This window comes from Myotis myotis, unplaced genomic scaffold, assembly GCF_014108235.1.
Source record: "Myotis myotis isolate mMyoMyo1 unplaced genomic scaffold, mMyoMyo1.p scaffold_m19_p_18, whole genome shotgun sequence".
NCBI classification, from domain to species: Eukaryota; Metazoa; Chordata; class Mammalia; order Chiroptera; family Vespertilionidae; genus Myotis; species Myotis myotis.
The window spans coordinates 895717-916228 of NW_023416322.1; the positions used below are offsets into that span (position 1 = coordinate 895717).

Sequence of the window (20512 nt, forward strand, 5' to 3'; positions counted from 1 at the left end):
ATGCCCCCCCCCCACCCAATTGATCGCTCCGCAGAGGGTGGACTGGACCTTCATCTTTGGGGCAATCACGGAGCCCCCCAATTGATCGCCCCATTGGCCGATGGCTTGGGCCTCCCTCTGCGGGGCAATCATGGGGCGATTGGTTATATTATAACCAATCACATTGCACCCGCCTTGGCTGGCCTAGCGCCAACGGGTGTCATAGCTTGGTTGACCAGACGGTCATTCCACAGTTCGGCTGTTCGGTCAAATTGCCACTTACACTTTTATAATTATAGATAGTACTGGGAGTCTTAGCCATAGCGATCAGATAAGAAGAAGAAATGAAACGCATCCAAATTGGAAAGGATGAAGTAAAACTCTCCTTATTTGGAGATGACATGATATTGTACATAGAAATCTCTATAAACTCCACCAAAAAACTATTAGACTTAATAAATGAATTTGGCAATGTAGCAGGATACAAAATCAACACCCAAAAATCAATGGCTTTTTTATGCACCAACAATGAATTCTCAGAAAGAGAAACTAAACAATCCCATGTACCATTGCAACAAAAATAATTAAAATACTTAGGAATAAACTTAACCAAGAAGGCAAAAGACTTGTATTTGGAAAACTACAGAATGTTGAAAAAAGAGATAGAGGAAGATATAAAAAAGTGGAAGAATATACCGTGTTCATGGATTGGTAGAATCAATATCATTAAAATGTCCATACTACCAAAGGCAACCTACAGATTCAATGCAATTCCTATTAAAATACAGCCCTGGCCGGTTTTGCTCAGTGGATAGAGCATCGGCCTGCGAACTGAAGGGTCGAGAGTTCTATTCCAGTCAGAGGCACATGCCCAGGTTGTGGGTTCGATCCCTGGTGGGGAACTTGCGGGAGGCAGCCAGTCGGTGATTCTCTCTCATCATGGATGTTTCTATCTCTCTCTCCCTCTTCCTTCGTCTCTGAAATCAATATAAATATATTTTAAAAAAATACAAGTTGCATATTTCACAGATCTAGAACAAATACTCCAAAAATGTATATGGAACCAAAAAAGACCCTGAATAGCTGCAGCAATCTTGAGAAAGAAGAACAAAGTTGGAGGAGTCACAAGGCCAGATTTCAAGCTATACTACAAAGCCACCGTAATCAAAACAGCCTGGTACTGGCACAAGAACAGGCATACAGATTAATGGAATCTAACAGAGACCCCAGAAATCAACCCAAGTCATTACTCTCAATTAATATTTGATAAAGGAGGCAAGACCTTACAATGGAGTAAAGACAGTCTCTTCAATAAATGGTATTGGGAAAATTGGACAGATATATGCAAAAAAAAAAAAAAAAAGAAAAGAAAGAAAGAAACTAGACCACCAACTTACACCATACACAAGAATAAACTCAAAATGGATAAAATACGTAAATGTAAGTCACAAAACCATAAAAATCCTAGAAGAAACCATAGGCGGCAAAATGTCAGACGTCTCTCATAGCAATGTGTTTATGGATATATCTTCTAGGGCAAAGAACACAAACAAATAAACAAATGGGAAAATAAATGGGACTACATCAAAATAAAAAGCTTCTGCATAGCAAAAACAACCATCAACAAAACAAAAAGGGCCCCCCCAGATGGGAGAACATATTTGGCAATGATACATCTGATAAAGGGTTAATATCCGCAAAAATATTCATTGTGGCCACATGCAGCCCTCGGGCTGCGAGTTTGACATGCTTGCTGTAGGTGTATTAATTGGAATGGGTCAGAATAGCCAGGATTACATGTTCTAACTGTTGAATTTCTCTGTGCACCCATCAAAGTTCTGGATAACTTTGGGAACAATTGCTGGCTCCTCTCTAGCTGAGACCAGCTTTTTTCCAAAGGGAGCTGTTAGAATTCCTATCTCAAGTTCCCTTAAGTCAGTGGTAGTAGAAGAGACAAAACGGGGAGGAAGCAGGGAGGGGAAAGGCGAGTCAGGACAAGGAAGCTCGGAAAGCAGAGGATACAGTGGAGAAGCTATAGAAGGGGGAAGATTGGGGTGTAGGTATTTATTGTCTTCAGAATAGTTCATAGACGGTCTCTAAAATTTCTTATTAATTTTTTAAAAGAAATTTATCTGTGCTTCTCCTTTGAAGCTTCTAATTTCCAAATCAAGACATGCTTTCCATTTATTCATTCCATTTATTTTAGAGCTGGCATTTTTCTAATTTTTGCATTCAAAATATTAATTTGGGTACCCAAGGACAACTGCATTTTGGCCATTTTTAGGAGGATATTTTCTAGTTAAATCTTCCCATTTCTGTAAAGCACTTGCAAGTAAAAGCTTCCTTTCAGGAGTATTAATGAGGGCTGGGGCCTGTGAGTTTCTGGCCTTTGAGGCACAATTTCCCATGTAAATTTTAGTGTGTTTGCTTGTGGTTTTTTTGTTTTGTTTTGTTTTTTGTTGTGTGTTTTTTATATCTGCAGAGTCTGAACAAATTTCTAGGGATATTATACAGTGGGTCAGTGTGCGGCTTATGGGTGGAGCTAAGTGAGACTCACCCCTTGAGTGGCACTGAACCCTCTTACACTTCTATCCCGGATAAAACCACCCAAGGCCTGGCAGAGCGAGCCTATGATATGAGCACTCCCCCAGAGGAGCCCGTTCATTTAACCCAGTGGCCGGCAAACTGCGGCTTGCGAGCCACATGCGGCTCTTTGGCCCCTTGAGTGTGGCTCTTCCACAAAATACTGACTTTTGCGCATGGGCCACGAAGTTTCAATCGCACTGTACGTGCGCGCCCACACATGGTATTTTGTGGAAGAGCCACACTCAAGGGGCCAAAGAGCTGCGTGTGGCTTGTGAACCGCAGTTTGCCGACCACTGGTTTAACACGTTAAGTGCCCAGTCAGCCACCGGTGACTGACACTATACTTTCCGTCCGGAAGACAAAACAGGCTGGGCGCTTAACGTGTTAATTACAGCTGAGTTGGAAGAGAGAGGGCTCTGCACTTCATGAGGAAGGAGATCTGACACAGCCACAAAGCTTCTTGTCACCTAAGCACACCTGAGGCAGGTGCCTGGAGGGAGGGTGTGCCCCTTTATCTTCAGAGCTGAAGGAGTTCAGCTCTCATTTATACAGCAAATTGTTTTGCTCAGACTCTCAGAAAGCAATTCTAATTGAAAAGTCCGAGTTAAAAACCAGCCACTCATTTTCCTCCTGTCTTGCCTTAGCCTGGGTTCTTCCTTTTTTCCACCTCAAGGATTTAAAAATACAGCTCAAATAAAGTCAGACCCTCTCCCAAAAGCAAGGGAAGGTCCTGGATCCAAGAGGCAACTCACACAAGTTCATCCAATGGGCCCTTTCCTGGATCCCAGCACTGAGTGTGGCTCTGAGGTGTGGTCCCGGGCGAGCTTCTTTGAAACCCTGCCGCACTACGTCAAGTAATGTTAACGGAAGAAACATTCAACCTGTGAAGAATTTTTGTGAGTTTATTTGAGCCAAACTGTTGACAATTCCCAGGAAGAAGAATCTCAACATATTGAGACAATGCCCTGGAGAATGGCAATTTTGCATTTTGTTTCATATATTACAATCGAAGGAGAAGACATACGTGGGTCACATGAACTCCACTGGTGATGGATTAGGGAGGCGGGAGAAAGCAGAGCGGGGAAGCCTCTGGGATTGGGTAAAAAGTAAAGTGATAGACACACACTTCTTTACTTAGGTGGGTACAGGATAGTGAACAGTCAACAATTAACTCAGTAAAATGAGGGGGTTTGTGGTCTCTGCAGAGTGGTGTCTATGCTTTGACGGGCCCGGGAAAAGGAAAGTTACTTTGACATTCCAAGGCTATGTTATCGCAGATGCAAAAAGACAACAGGCTCAGTGAAGGTAAAGGTTGGCCTTGTCAGGGAGGATACTGGCCTAGCAGGTGACCACCCACCATAAACTGCTTTTAGTTAAAGTTTAATTTCAGACCATCCTTTGTGGTGACTTTAGGTCTCTGAGTTTGCAAGACCACCATGCAGGCCTCCCCTGAGCTGGTCAGATGTGGCCCCTTTTGTCCACACAGGCAACCAGACAGGGTGAGGTGTGACGATACTGAGCAGATGGCTCCTCACCTCTGCACTCTGCACTACATAAGCACCCCACCTGGGACCTATGGAGGAAGAATGTCCAGCCTATAGAAATGTTGTATAAGAGTTTGAGCAAAATTGTGAGGATGTGCTCAGAAGTAAAATCTCAAAGGATTGAGGAAATGCTCTGCAAAATGGCAGTTTGCAGCTTATTTTATACTAGAGGCCCAGTGCATGAATTTGTGCATGGATGGGGTCCCTTGGCTTGGCCAGCGATCAAGGCCTATGGCAGGGGTGGGGAAGGAGGTGGCGCCAGGGGTAGGGGCAGGGGCGAGGGAGGTTGGCTGTGGGAGCTCACTGACCACCAGGGGGCGGCTCCTGCATTGAGCATCTGTCCCCTGGTGGTCAGTGCAACTCATAGCAACTGGTCCACTGGTCATTCCGGTCGTTGGGTCCTAACCTTCCCTTAGGCTTTTACATATATAGATAGATGTGAGAATCAAAGGAGAAAGTGTAGGGAGGATTACATGAAACCTTCCATTGCTGGTAAATAAAGGGGCAGGAGAAAGCAAACTGGGGAAATTTAAGGGCTGGTGAAAAGCGAAATGAGGAGGCACATTCTTCTTTCGCATGGGCGGTAAGAATAGTGACCATCTACCGCTCAAGGAGACAGTGTGTGGGGAGATTAACAGGGGGCGGCCTGTGGTGCCCAGCTCTGGAGCCTGCAGTTGTGCCTGCAGTGACCCGGAAAATGACTCTCCCCTCAAAGGTGGGTTACCTGAGATGCACAGCCGTGGAGGGGTCACTGAAGGTAAAGACTGACCTTCCTCAAGGAAGGTACAGTAGGACCTGAGGACCTACTCTGTCCTGCTTAGTTAGAAGCTTATGTTCAGAGCCTCTGGCCTCCATCCCCGGAACCAGACCCGCCCAAGCGCCGGCTTCCTGCCGGCTTCCTTCCGGGAGGGCGCAGGCTCGGCCTCGTCTCCGCTTCCGGCTTCCTCCGGGCGTGCGCGCTTCCGGCGTCATGGCGACCTGAGCCCGGCGGCGCGCGGCGGGCCCCTCCCTGCGGAGCGGCTGGCGGCGGCGGCGATGTGACCCGCGGGCGGCCTGCTGCCGGGCGTCGCGTCAGCTCCGTGTCGCCCTCAGCCCGCGCGGATGGCGGCGTCCGGCTGCGCGTGGGGCGCCGAGCCGCCGCGGTTCCTGGAGGCCTTCGGGCGGCTGTGGCAGGTGCAGAGCCGCCTGGGCAGCGGGTCGTCGGCGTCGGTGTACCGGGTGCGCTGCTGCGGCAACCCCGGCTCGCCCCCCGGCGCGCTCAAGCAGTTCCTGCCGCCCGGCGCCTCCGGGGCCGCCGCCTCGGCCGCCGAGTACGGCTTCCGCAAGGAGCGCGCGGCGCTGGAGCAGCTGCAGGGCCACCGGAACATCGGTAATGGCGCGCCCGGTGCGCGGGCTGCGGCCGCTGGGCGGGGCGCAGAGGTCCCTTCCCTGGGCCGGCGGCCGCGCCTGGGCCGGACCTCCCTGTGTTGCGCGGGAAGTTTCCAGCCCTTGCGTGGCGGGGACACGGGAAACGCTGCGGGGACTGGGGACGTCCCTGCTGACGTCGTAGATGCCCCTCGGCCCGTATTTAGTCCGCGTGGGAGCAGTGACGCCGTGTCCCGTGGCCCCTGTGCAAGAGTGAGCGTGCACACCGTGTGCTTTTAGCCTGTGGTTCAGACACGCCGAGAGGGAGGCCGGCACCGAGTACTGGTCGATCGGCCTGTGAAAACGGCCCTGGTCGTCACTTCCCCCGCAGCCTGCGAGGCTTAGCGCTTCGCCTAATGCCTACTTCCTGGTGAGCATCGTTTGAAGACTGGCGTTTTTTATATTAGCTTTTTGGAGAAGAATTTAGTATTAGTGTGTGTGTTTCAGGCTGCATCTTGTCCATGCCCACGGTCTTTAAGGGTGAATTTTTTTTGCAGTTTGTGCAAGCCTAAGGACTTGTCAAATCTGAAAGATGAGGTGACAGTGTCATCTTTAAAAGTCTCTTAATATTTAGGTAATAGAGTGCTATTTTGAATCAAGAGCCAATCTTCAAATTTTGCTTTTTCACATTGCGACATTCATCTTAAGAGTAGTACTTCATATTTGGATTTTTACTTAATTTTTTATTTTTTACTTTCGATCATTTTTGCTTGGTACCTTCAGTATTCGCTGAGTGCTTAGTGAAATACAACCTGAATTATTGTGCCACATTTAATATCTTTGAATAGTAATCAGCTGCTGAAAATAGTATCATCTTATTTTATTAAAAGAACCCAATTACCCAAAAAATCTTATTACAGTAGAAGCTTCCTTGCCAGAGTCTGATTTTTAAAGCATTACAATTTGTTTCTTTTCATAGTAACTTTGTATGGAGTCTTTACAATCCATTTCTCTCCAAACGTGCCGTCTCGCTGCCTGCTGCTGGAGCTCCTGGACGTCAGCGTTTCAGAGTTGCTCTTGTACTCCAGCCACCAGGGCTGTTCCATGTGGATGATACAGCACTGTGCCCGAGACGTGCTGGAGGCCCTTGCTTTCCTCCATCGTGAGGGTTATGTCCATGCAGACCTCAAACCACGTAACATACTGTGGAGCGCAGAGAACGAATGTTTTAAACTCATTGACTTTGGACTTAGCTTCAAAGAAGGCAATCAAGTAAGAAATATGTTCTGTCCCCCCACCCCCATTAGAGTCTAAGCTAAATGTCTTTAAATAGCAGAGGTGGTTTAGTAGAGGCTTAAGAGATAATTTCTAACTTCATTGATGAAATTCCTGGGGATGAAGCAAATACAAAAATTGTCATTGCCTGCATGGAAGAAAGGCCACGTGTTTGGGTCAGGTCGGGGCAACTGGTGTTAGGAGTAATTCACCTGTAAAATGCTTTTTTCTTTGAGCATTTGGTTACTTGCTGAATTATGGTGTCTGCAGTGCTGGGATCCTGGGAAAACACGTCTGTGGGTTCTGGCAAACTCCCCATTCATCTTGGTTTGTCAGCTCTTTGCAGTGCCTAGCAGGTAGGAGAGTCTGCAGAAACCAGGAGCTGTCTGGAAAGTATGCAGCTTGCCACCTATGAACTGAAGAGTTAGGGTAGCCAAGGACTGATTGTTTTGCATGCAGTTGCCAGCAAATACAGTGGTACAGGTGGGTGGATGGATGGAAAGAGCAGTTTTTACTGGTTGTAATGTTTACTCTTCTTTAGGATGTGAAGTATATTCAGACAGACGGGTATCGGGCTCCGGAAGCAGAACTTCAGAATTGCATGGCCCAGGCTGGCTTGCAGAGCGACACAGAGTGCACCTCGGCCGTGGACCTGTGGAGCCTCGGCATCATTTTACTGGAAATGTTCTCAGGAATGAAACTGAAACACACCATCAGATCTCAGGAATGGAAGGTAGCCAGCGCCAGTGCTTTGCTCAGGGTCCCTTGTCCCAGTTTCAGACTCTGAGGCTTATAGTGATTCTTGGTGAGGACTCTGCCTCACGCCCCCCATCCCCCACTTCCTGCACGGTGGCTCCCACAGCTGCTCCTCCCACAGCAGCAGGCGCTGCTAAGCATTGTGCTCACTGCCTGGGCTCAGGCCTGGCGTGGAGTCCGTGTAGGAACGACTGCCTCTTCCTGAAGAAGCCAAAGGGGTTTCTTTTGTTTAGTAACTTAGTTGTATACTTTAAAGTAATACAGCAGTATGTTATCCGCTAAATGCTATTTTTTAATTAGTTTACAGTTAATGCAGTTGAAGTATTTTAGTGCACAGCCTCATTGAATTCTGACAGCTCTGTGAGGAGGGTCAGAGGGATATTGGTTACTCTGTTCAAATGAACCAGAGACTCAGATGTGGAAAACCACTGGCTCTGGGTCATATGACTGTCCTCTCACCTCAGGCTCTGCCCACCGTCCTGCACACCTTCCTACTCGTCTGCCATGTGCACTTTCCTGGTAATGTGACTGCTGCTTACAACATGGTTTCTGTGGGAACAGGGACTGAGTTCCAAACCTCTGACACAGGAGTGAATTTTCTGTGTGTTCACAAGTTAAGAATTAACCTCAATATGTCTTCAAACACATTCTGGGGCTTTAATGTTGTGATGTTAGTATCCTTCAGGCTAGAGGTTTGGTAAATAGTACAATGTTTAGGAATTACTGGTTTTGATATTAAACATCTGATACAGAGTGTGTGGTTGTTGGGCCATTAGGAGTAGCAGCTCTTGGAAGGAATGTTTTAATCATCAGAAACATGCTGCCAGGTGAGTAGAGCCAGCACCACTCTTTGTCATTGGTGCTCCCTGCAACCGGGATGCCAGGTACCTTCCCTGGTGTCAGTGCAGATCAGTCCTCCCAGTCCTCCCAGGGCTTCCGCTGTCTAAGTCTTTGGACTGTTCTGCTTGGACCAGAGCTGGTCAGAACTGGGCCTCAGTCAGGCATTTTGTGGTGAAATTTGGAGGCGTGATGTGTACTTAATGGAATCCCCAGTATTCGCCTCCTGGATAAAAATATCTTTACAGATTTCATCACTTTCTCTAGAGGCAAAATTACCAAGTGAGTGTGAGCGTAGGCTCTGAAGTCATGCGATAAGGTTCAGATCTTGCCTCTAGAGCAGGGGTGGGCAAACTTTTTGACTCGAGGGCCACAATGGGTTCTTAAACTGGACCGGAGGGCCGGAACAAAAGCATGGATGGAGTGTTTGTGTGAACTAATATAAATTCAAAGTAAACATCATTACATAAAAGGGTAGGGTCTTTTTTTTCAATAGTTTTATTCATTTCAAACGGATCGGATTCGGCCCGCGGGCTGTAGTTTGCCCACGGCTGCTCTAGATCTTACTAAGCTAGTTATTTAGGTTCATGAAACCATGGTTTTCTTTCTGTAAAACTAGGATAATCCTGTTAATAAATGGCTAATATGCAATGGCAGAACAACCGGTCGCTATGACGTGCACTGAACACCAGGGGGCAGATGCTCAACGCAGGAGCTGCCCCCTGGTGGTCAGTACGCTCCCACAGGGGGAGCGCCATTCAGCCAGAAGGCGGTGGCAGGAGCCTCTCCTGCCTCCACGGCAGCGCTAAGGATGTCCGACTAAGCCATCAGGCAGACATCCCCCGAGGGCTCCCGGACTGCGAGAGGGCGCCGGCCGGGCTGAGGGGAAGAACACCATCACCACTCCCCCTCCCCCCTACACGAATTTTGTGCACCGGGCCTCTAGTCCTATACAATAAAAGCCTGGTATGCTAAGTGTCCGACAGTTCGACCAGTCGCTATGACGTGCACTGACCACCAGGGGTAGACACTCTGGTAGGTTAGCTTGCTGCTGGGGACTGGGCAAGACGGGCCAGACATGCCCTGGAGCCCTCCTGTGGTCCATCCCCAGACCTGATTGTGCACCAGTGGGGTGCCTTGGCCTGGCCTATGCCCTCTCGCAATCTGGGACCCTTTGGGGGATGTCGGAGAGTCGGTTTTGGCCTGATCCCTGCAGGCCAGGCATATGTCTCTAGAGCAGTGGTTCTCAACCTTCCTAATGCCGTGACCCTTTAATACAGTTCCTCATGTGGTGACCCCAATTTCATTGTTACAAATTGAACATAATTAAAGCATAGTGATTAATCACAAAAACTATGTAATTATATATGTGTTTTCCAATGGTCTTAGGCGACCCCTGTGAAAGGGTCGTTCGACCCCCAAAGGACCGCGACCCACAGGTTGAGAACCGCTGCTCTAGAGTATTGGGGTTAAAAAAGAAATGCCTAGTTCTTAACATGTGTGTGTCTGTGGGACATTTAGGAACTTTAGTGAACATGATACTGTCAGGTCTTTTTACTAATGTACGTACTTCCACGGTACTCGGAGAAATAGTACGTCCCACAAGGGTTTAGACCAGTGGTTCTCAACCTTCTGGCCCTTTAAATACAGCTCCTCATGTTGTGACCCAACCATAAAATTATTTTCGTTGCTACTTCATAACTGTCATGTTGCTACTGTTATGAATCGTCATGTAAATATCCGATATGCAGGATGGTCTTAGGCAACCCCTGTGAAAGGGTCGTTCGACCGCCAAAGGGTTTGCGACCCACAGGTTGAGAACCGCTGATTTAGAATGTGAATAATATAACAAATGCAGTTTTTAATTCGTGCCTTATTCTCCTGGATAATTTATTTTATTTCTATCTGAAACCAACTGCAGACTCATCACTGAGACACGGACTCACCCAGCACAACTGCATTTTCTCACTTCACATTGAGCTGCATTCTCATGTGGTTACTTTGGTGTTTGTTTGCTTACTCACCCATCAGTGGGTGCTGGTAGCAGGCCAGGTGCTGAAGTTAGGACACAAATAATTCTGCACAAAATCTCTTAAGGTCGGGAGTTCGAGGAAGAGGGGGTTTCTGTTGCATTTGACTTAGCAGCTAGTGCCTGGTACTTCAGGAAATACTGACTGGATTAAATAACCAAAGGAAGACTCTTCTCCCTCGTTTTAGGCAAACAGTTCTGCTATCGTCGATCACATATTTGCCAGGAAAGCAGTGGTGAATGCTGCAATCCCAGCCTATCACCTGAGAGACCTTATCAAAAGGTGCGTCACTTTTACTTCAACTTTGCTATTCACTGAAGAAATTTAGTTATTTCTGGTTTGCTTGATCATGTAGTGTGCCGCACTCAGCACGGCCAGGGGTGAACCTGAGAGGGGGCCAGTGAAGGATTAAAGAAGACAGAAAAGGGAATAAAGCTGGGGCTAGGTGGGACACTGCTCTCGGATGGAGAGACAGCTCCACAGCCTGCAAGCCGAGTCTGTATTTTATAGCCAGATTCCACGGGGCAAAGTAAGGGCCTGGTCAAGATGTTTACAATGTTCTCACGGGATTCGAATCTACTCAGTTACATGCACCTGAACTCTATCAAGCTTTGTTCTGGCAGCACTTGCTGCACCTCCCACAGCCTACCTCCCTTAGCCACCTGGGACCACAGGTTCGGACCGCAAGGTCAAGCTTACAACTATAGCCTTTGGCTGTAATTGTGCTGGGAGGGCTTTGCCCTCCAAGCTGGGACTTGCACGTGGCTTTGCCACGAGGGGACTGTGCCCTCTCATTAGTCCGAGGCTTGAACCTGTCCAAACACTGTAGTTGCTCTCCACAATGTAGAGGTTATTCTCCCTTAGAAATAAAACCTACTTGAAACCTGTATAGGCCAGCTTCTTATGAGAAACATAAGTGACCAAGTCTTTTACTAAACTTATTTTCAGAGGGACATTCTTTTGTTCAAGAGGAGTCTAGGGAGCAGGCCTTCCTGGCAGCGGAAATGGGTGATGGGCCGTGTGTCTTTGGCGTCTTGTAGCACTGGCTGTTCTATGTACTTAAAGAGTCTTTATAAACTTAATGACTAAGTTTGTTGTGGACTACCAAAAAGAGGGTTCAAGTGAGGTCATTATGTATTATACTTTAAATATTACCATTGAAAACTGTGGGGACAGAACAGTGTTTCTGATTCCTAAGTAGATCCAATCACAATAGATATATTAAAATAAGAAATAATGTGTATTATCAAATAGTTGATTTTTGACAGTTGATTTTTCACAGTTCTAGCATTTATGGTCCAGAAATGAATAAAATAGTATGCTGCAAAAGGATGGGTCTCCTGATCAAGTCATGGTATCATTGTTTGGAATATTGATCCTATAAATCTTCCAATTAGGTGTTTGTGGTTTTTATTTGTTTTATAGGAACTGGAGGTCTGCCCTTCAGCCAGTTTCCCCCAGTGGTAATTTCTTCCATACCTGTCATGCAGGGTCAGACCAGAAATGGATGTTATAATCCATGGACTTGCTTCTATTGTACCAGCTTTTCTTGTGAGACGAATTAAGTTTAAATAGCAGTTAGTAGGTTAGTATCTGATGTCCGACATCACATGTTGCATTTTATCTTGAAAAGAAGCAGTGTAATGCCCTAGCCAGTTTAGCTCAGTGAATAGAATGTTGGCCTGCAGACTGAAGGGTCCCAGGTTCGATTCCCATCAAGGGCCTGGGCTGTGGGCTCGATCCCCAGTAGGGAGCATGCAGGAAGCAGCCAATCTCTCATTTTCTCTCATCATTGATGTTTCTCTCTCTCCCTCTCCTTTCTCTCTGAAATCAATAATATATATATATAAAAGCAGTGTAAGATTATAGTATAATGGATTCTGTACAGATGAAACTGATGTACTATTGTACGCCAACTATAATTTTTTGTTTGTTTGTTTTTTGTTTGTTTTTTATTTTTATTTTTTTTTATTTATTGCTTAAAGTATTACAAAGGGTATTACATATGTGTCTATAATTTTTTTTAAATGGGAAAAATTATATAATGGATTCATGCTTGTAAGTCAGATCATCTAAGTTCTAGTATTGACTGCAATTTTTTAAATTATACAACTGATACTAAATTTGGAAGCTACAGAAAATTGTGATGAGGAAAATAAAATTGTACGCCCTCTAGTGTTAGCAGTCGGGGCGCTTCTTCTCGGTGCGTTTCTTCTCGGTGCGTTTCTTCTCGGTGTTTTCTCGTGTACGTGGTTGTGTGCCCAGGCGTGTTATTTGAACTTCTCTATGGAATTACACAGACACTGAGAACAAATGTGCAGCCCAGTGGGTCTCTCGGAATCCCTTTGTCCACCATTTAGGTCAAGAAACAGCTTTGCGGTCGCTCGCAAGTCCCAGGTCTCCGTCCAGGCCTCTTCCTCTTCCCCAAAGTAACCACTGCCCTGACTGCACGCCAATTGCCTCCTCGGTTCATTGCCGTTAATAACCCAAGTGTGCACCCTTAGACACTGTGGCTTAGAGTTCTTCTAAAAAGCAGGCCCTTTAAAATCTGTCTGACTCTAAAGGTCTGTTTCTACCTCCTACCCCTCCCGTGTTCCTGTTGAACAGCTTGGGCTGTTGGCTCAGCCAGTTGCCCACGTGTGAACTTTGCAGGCTGTGTTATGTGGGGTAGTTTAGCACGGTTCTCTGTTTATTTCTTGTAAATTGGTGGTTGCATCTAGAGGGTTTGAATTTTCAAGTAATTTCTGGCGGGACTGTAGATGGCACGGTGCTCTTTTACAGGGAGGCACCTGGTCACCTGTCAGTTCCCACTGTCTAGGCCAGGGGTGGGCAGACTTTTTGACTCGAGGGCCACAATGGGTTCTTAAACTGGACCGGAGGCCGGAACAAAAGCATGGATGGAGTGTTTGTGTGAACTAGTATAAATTCAAAGTAAACATCATTACATAAAAGGGTACGGTCTTTTTTTTTTTTTTTTAGTTTTATTCATTTTAAACGGGCCGGATCCGGCCTGCGGGCTGTAGTTTGCCCACGGCTGGTCTAGATCTTTGTTAGGGGTGTTCTCATTCCGTCATCTGTTCTTCCCATGGTTAACCAAACAACAGGGAAATGCTTGATTCTCTCTCTCGTTTTCATAATGTGGCAATGCCCTGTCCTCCAAAGGGATCATGCCTTCTTTGGAACTTAAAAGTATCTTTATGAACGAGTGGGTTTCAATATATCTGACGTGTATTTGCAGTCTTCTCATCGGAGCTGTGTCCTGGCTGTGGGACGGAACCTCTGCAGGTGGGCTCTGGCGGACCTTGTTACCATCTTCTGACAACTTCCTTGCTGTGACAGGCTGTTCCCCGTCACCTCTTACATGTCCTGCCCAGACCTGGAAGTAGCCATTTCTCCAGGAAGCCTGGTTTCTTTTAGAAGGGAGTGGCACTTTAAAATCACAGCCTGGGTATTAGATATACTCATTGGTACTGGATGGTATTGTGTCTAGGCCTTTTAAGGGGACAGACGCAGGACAACCAATAATGTCTTCTGTTTTACATCTCTATCTCCTTTCTTCTGTGTCAGCAGTTGTGGCTCTAAGCACAGAGGGGATGCAGAATTAGAATGTTTCTTGCCCACTCATTTGCTTTGTGTACAAATGGAATCGCTAAAACAGCCTCAGCACAAGGACGGCCATTATCTCGGAGCGGTGGCTGAAAGCCTTCTGTGTGCTGGGCTCTCCCGTCCTTCCCCCCATTTGAGTAGCACTTGTATCTGCACCAGCAGGTCACATGGCCGCTGCGTCCTGTCCTCTCTGCTCTGACACTGGCCTCTGGTACTTGTTGGCTCTGTTGGGTTAGTCTTTTCTCTGGTTCGCCAGGTCAGCTGGTGCTTTTCTGTGCTGCCTTCCACGAAGGTCCCAGCAGCGGGAAGGTTGTCCCTTGCCTCTGTATTTTGGCGTTCATCGGGGTGACCTAGCTTTGTTGTAGAAGTTGTCCATCAAGTTGCTCTATATTGTTGTCATTGCTACCAAGTTGCTCAAATTTGACATTCAGAAACCACCTCACTACTACCCTTTTTAATTGTATTATTCAGTCTGTTTAGCTTTCCTTTCACTTAACGTTATAAAGTGTGGATCACTTTCTCATGTATTTATTAACCTAAACTGAAACATTTTAAGTTGAAATATATTGTGCCCTAGGTTTGTATCATGATTTATTGAGCCATTTGATTATAAATGGCATCTCACACAGAGGAAGGATTCAGCGGTCACTCTCAGGGGATCAGTGCTGCGATGCACTGGTTTTGTCGTCAGTGTTTGCATTCCCAGGAGACTGATGGTGCTCTGTGTTTCAGCATGCTGCACGAGGACCCGGGCCGGAGGGCGCCCGCCGACGTGGCTCTGTGCAGCCCCTTCTTCAGCATTCCTTTCGGTACGTTGTGCATGGCTCTGTTCCTTTCTGGGTTGTTGGAACTAATGTATATTTCCAAGCTCCCCTGCCTGGTGTTCATCCATTTATTTGGGGAGCTTACATCTGACGATGTCATAACAAACCCCACAGCCCCTCACATCGAAGACCTGGTGATGCTCCCCACCCCGGTGCTGAGGCTGCTCAATGTGCTGGACGGTGACTACCTCGAGAGCGAGGAGGGGTACGAAGGTCAGTGCTACCTTAGCTGGCTGTTCACGTCTTTCTTAACAGGTCTGCCGGGGACCTCTCGCCCCGAGATTCTCGGCGCTTCCTGTCTATACAGTGAGGATGTTGAATTCTGTGATCGCTAAAATGCTCTCACTTTTTGATTCCTGCTATAGAGTGTGTCCCCCAGAGTTCCTGTGGCAAAGCCCTCGTCCGCAGTGTGATAGTATTTGGAATTGGAGCCAGTTCTGGTAAATCTGAGGCAGGTGACATGCAGAGGGCAGAGCTGCACCTAAGCCTGTCAGAACTTGGCTGAGGCTGGGGGTGAGAAGCAGCCAGAGACCTGGCTGAGGGCAGGTGTGGTGTGTTGGAGAGCAGCCGGTAGTTTGGTGTGACTGCACCATAGGATATTTATTAGGGGAGCAGTCAGTTTGCTGTGTTGACGGACTTGAATTTTATCCCAGAGGTCGCAGCCTTGGAACATAAGCTTGCACAGAGCTCTGGATCAGGCCCAGAGCACTCCCTGTTCATTGTTGAACGAGGCAGGAGCCATTACAGGTGTCAAGGAAGAGGGACTCAGACTTACGCTTCCCTACAAGCATTCTGGAAGCACAGTGGTGAGTGGGCTACCCAGAGCCAGACTCAAAATGTCATTTTCTTTGTGGACAGTCAAACCATTGCAGGCAGGGCTACCTTACCACCCTGTTTCCTGGAAAGTGTAAATCATTTGACAACGCTGGGTTTTGCATAGTTATCTGACAAATGAAACAAAGATAATTTATTTGAACCTGTGACGGTTGTTAGTACCTGTAGCCTCGACTTTTCAGGACATCTCATCTGAAAGGACGGCCGAGCCCTCAGCTTTGCTTTAGTCAGGCCCTTAGGGTGCAGTGGTTCTGTCTCCTGTTAATTTTCATCTTTACAAAACTCCGGCGTGGCTCTCTTGGGTAAACCTCAGGTAGACGACACCTGCTCTTTGCTATTTCACTATGCAACCCTTTCCTCATGCTCCTAAGTGCACCGAGTGTTTTAAATGTTGTTTGAATGTAGACACTGAGTCTTAGTGTTTAAGAGTCTCTCATGAATGCCTTTGTTTTGATTAGAAGGTCTTCGTTAGGTGACATGAAATGAGGTTTAGGCGAGTTTGCTTAGTTATCGTGTGTGGGAATAGTCTTGGTGGGGTTGGGTAAGGAAGTGAGATTCAGATCTTCCTGTTTAGACGAAAATAAATTCTCAATCAAGTGAAGATTAAAATATTAAAAAACAAAACATAAGACAAAGTAAGGAAAGAAATAGAACAGGGCTGGAAGGAAAAGGAGGGAGGGAAGGAAGACAGGTGGGAATAAAAGAAAAAAAATTAACTTAAAAGTCATGGGAGATTTTTAAAAATAATATTCCTGGAGCAGGAAAGGCCTCTTACAAGTTGATCACAAAACTCAGAAACAGTAAAATGGTAATGCAACAAATTTTACCCTGAGAAAGATTAAGACAAGTAACAATCTAAGAAGAATCAGACACAGCTCTTATCAGAGACAGAGGCCCTCTTAACCCACCCGGGAGGCAGTGGGCGAAGGACACAGACGGTCCCCAGGAAAGGGTGTGCCCAAGTATCTCCCGTGGATTTTGTTCTCGTTTATTGAAATGCTCGTTAGAACCACACTGTGATGTCCGTGACCCGGCGTGTTCACAGTGGGAACATCCTTGACGGCCCTCTGTGGGGTCAGTGCGGAGGTCACTGCAGAGAGGTCACGCCGGTAGGACTATGAAATGTGATGCTAACAGCTTCAATTCAGACCACGTGACCTGGCAGTTCCATTTCTAGGAAGGCAACTTAGAAATACGCAAATGAAATGAGACCTGTGCCGGCTTACCTATTATAGGTTGTTTAAATGTTGTTTGAATGTAGGTATTAACCTGCTTTTGAGCAGTAGGAGGCATATTTAGAGACTTGATCAACCATTCAGAGGGTGAAATATCAGACAGCCACAAAAACAAATAAGAAATTCATATAAGGATTTTGAAAGATCTTAAAGATTCAGTGTTAAGAAAGGGCAAGACTGGAATTTTTTACTTAAAAACGTCATATTTGCTTGTAGGAGCTTATGTTTATGGAAGAGATGATCATGCTTGTTGACTTCAGGGAGGGGCCGGAATGGAAGCTGGGAAGGAGGAGGAGGACTGCTACTTTCAGATTTTGGATTTTGAATCATTCAGATGTATTAGCTATTCAAAGTGTTAAAATACAAAAAGAAAACTTTTAAATGTATGAATTTATATTTCACGTAAGCTTAATTTTCAAAGCTATAGAGAGCAATCTCATGACTTAAATATGGATTCCCGAGTTCTTTGATGATGTACATTTTTTGAATAATGGATCTTGTTGTTAATTGTGTTGAGTGGGGCTGTGTTTGGACACACAGATGCTGTGGAGGACGTGCGGGAGGAGTGCCAGAAGTATGGGCCGGTGGTGTCGCTGCTGGTTCCCAAGGAGAGCCCTGGCCGGGGACAGGTGAGAGGCGCTCTCCTCGCTCATCAGTGCGAGACGACTGCAGTTCGCCCCATGGGGTTTCAGTTCTGCAGAAAATGTAGACAGAAACGTTGCTAGAGGTTATGAAGTTTTCATTATGGAGGCTTTGTTTTCTGTACTTTTTCTTTTTTTCCCAGAGTTCTATAATATGCATACATTTATCAGTTAGTATTTGTTTTTTTAAAAGGATTAATCTTCTTTTGAGCCATTGTAAATAGTGACACGAACAGAATCATGTGCAACTCTGACTCAGGTTCAGTACAAAAATATTTTGGCCCGATTTTGTTCTAATTGAGTAGAGTTAGAACACCATTTAGGTTATGTTCTGATTATAACAGAAATTACCAGCCATCTGAGTTCTAGTCTCAGTGTGACTAGCTTTGTGGCCCTTCTTAGTTGTTTTTTATCTATAAAATGTATGGGCTAAACCTGGGATCACAGAGTTTTCTTTAGAAACTGTGATTTTAAATTAAGTTACATGGCAAAGAAGATAGGAGAAGTCTTCTTCTGTCTGTAGTATTTTTATTTTCTGGAAAACTGAATATTGTTTTACCATCTCAGTTTCCCAGCCTGCACACCTTTGAAACATGCTCTGGGAAGTTCCTGCTGGGGCTGTCTAGTGCATGGGGGCCTGTCTAGTGCACGGGGGCCTGTCTAGTGCACGGGGCCTGTCTAGTGCACGGGGCCTGTCTAGTGCACGGGGGCTGTCTAGTGCACGGGGGCTGTCTAGTGCACGGGGCCTGTCTAGTGCACGGGGCCTGTCTAGTGCACGGGGGCCTGTCTAGTGCACGGGGGCTGTTTAGTGCACGGGGCCTGTCTAGTGCACGGGGGCTGTCTAGTGCACGGGGCCTGTCTAGTGCACGGGGCCTGTCTAGTGCACGGGGGCCTGTCTAGTGCACCGGGGCTGTCTAGTGCACGGGGCCTGTCTAGTGCACCGGGGCTGTCTAGTGCACCGGGGCTGTCTAGTGCACGGGGCCTGTCTAGTGCACGGGGGGCTGTCTAGTGCACAGGGCCTGTCTAGTGCACCGGGGCTGTCTAGTGCACGGGGGGCTGTCTAGTGCACGGGGGCTGTCTAGTGCACGGGGCCTGTCTAGTGCACGGGGGGCTGTCTAGTGCACGGGGGCTGTCTAGTGCACGGGGCCTGTCTAGTGCACGGGGGGCTGTCTAGTGCACGGGGCCTGTCTAGTGCACGGGGGCTGTTTTGGACACTGGGCTATCTTGGTGGGTGTGGAGGAGTCAGACTGGGAAAGAGAGTTCGGGGTGGAGGGCGCTGGCAGCTGTGAGGGTCAGTGTGCCCTCAGAGTGGGAGTGGGGAGAGCAGGTGAGATCACAGAGGTGTGGGTTGGCAGGCTGAGGAGGGAGGCTGAAGGTTTTGAATTGAGGACCAGTGTGGTCCGGACCTGACCAGGGAAGCAGGAGGGGCGTTCAGGAGGGTGTCTGCACCAAGGTGACAGGAAGGAGGAGTCTCCTGCGAGAGGACACCCGCGCTGAGACGCTTCCCTAGAGTTTCCGTGGAGAGGAGTGACAATCACTCGCTAGCCTGGAGCCCCAGGTCTTAGCTCCTTTCGGGTTTTGAGAATGTTTGTGATCCAGTCCCTCATCCCCTGACCTGGTTCAGCACAGAGGAGCCTGTCCCCCAGACGGACAGCCTCACAGGCGCTGCAGCCCTCTCTGCAGGGACCACACACCCAGTACAAGGACAGGCCGGGAGCACCTCAACCAGGTAAAGCCACTGCCACCTTAGTACACGCTTCTGTGGTCATGTGGAGCCAGCCTGTCCCTGGACTTGGGAGCACTTCCAGGTTGTAATGGTGTGAACTGTACGCCCACTTTATTTCTGCCATCAGTTCCGTGCCAGAGGAAAGGCTTTGTGCCGGAAGAGGGTCAAGCACCCAAACAAGTTTTCCGAGTCAGGATGTGGAGTCCTCCGTCCTACACCCTCTGCAGGTTTTTATAACCACACAGTCCTTCATCTGACACGATGCCAGCACGCAGTACCAGACACCTCGCACGGCAGAGCCGGGTCCTTCACCTCCATCCTCATTTATTTTTTAATTAAAAAACAATCCTCCTCTGAGGATATGTTGTTTTTAATTATTTTGGGAGGGAGGGAGGGAGGGAGTGGGGAAGGAGGGAAGGAGAGAGAGAGAGAGAGAGAGAGAGAGAGAGAGAGAGAAACGTGATGTGAGATGAAACATTGATCGGCTGCCTCCTGAATGCACTCTGACCAGAGATCAAACCTGTAACCTTTTGGTGTATAGAATAACGCTCCAACGAACTGAGCCACCTGACCAGGGCTCCATCTTGATTTCTTTCTTTCTTTCTTTTTTTAAAATACGTTTTTATTGATTTCAGAGAGAGGAAGGGAGAGGGAGAGAGAGAGAAACATCAATGTGAGAGAATCATCGATTGGCTGCCTCCTGCATGCCCCCTTACTGGGAATTGAGCCTGCAACCCGGGCATGTGCCCTGACCGGGAATTGAACTGTGACCCCCTGGTTCATAGGTCGATGCTCAGCCACTGAGCCACACTGGCCAGGCTCTATCTTGATTTTTTATTCCTACTGACTCTCAGGCCACCTCTCCCTTCCTCCTGACAGTCACTTTGAAGGTGATGTGTGCACCACCCAGGCAGTTCCTGCCGATATTTCCAGTTATTCCAGTCGACGCCCTTGCTCATGGGGTAGCATTGACACCTTCTATGTTCTCGTTCTGACCATGGTGGAAGGAAGCAAGGGGAGGCTGTGGGACAGTGTTGATAAGTCCACAGTAGTGCACAGTGATGTCCTCTGCCTTCACATGCACTCATCACTCACCCAGAGCAGCTTCGAGTCCTGCAGGCTGTGTGCGTGTTCAGTGCCTGCCTGCTCAGGTGGCTGCTTCTCCACTGCATTGAACTGACCTTTCCTGTGCACAGATGTGTTTAGGTGCCGAATACTTACACTGCACAGGTGCCTGCAGTGCCCACACAGTCCCTGCCCTGCAGGCTGCAGCCCGAGCCATCCAGGTGTGCGGA

At 47.5% G+C, this 20512-nt stretch overlaps 1 protein-coding gene across 10 annotated transcripts in view; it reads left to right on the forward strand.

Moving 5' to 3' along the window:
• The first annotated feature begins 5039 nt into the window (after positions 1–5039).
• Positions 5040–20512, forward strand: part of LOC118673380 (serine/threonine-protein kinase Kist) — a 70107-nt gene continuing 54634 nt past the window's right edge. For 3 of the 10 annotated variants that reach the window (XM_036344086.1, XM_036344087.1, XM_036344088.1), the window contains exons 1-4: positions 5040–5478; positions 6433–6725; positions 7270–7461; positions 10539–10633. In XM_036344086.1, coding sequence (XP_036199979.1) covers positions 5211–5478; positions 6433–6725; positions 7270–7461; positions 10539–10633 — 848 coding nt within the window. In that variant the 5' untranslated portion in view covers positions 5040–5210. The other 7 variants (XM_036344098.1, XM_036344097.1, XM_036344099.1 and 4 more) reach the window with 7 other exon arrangements.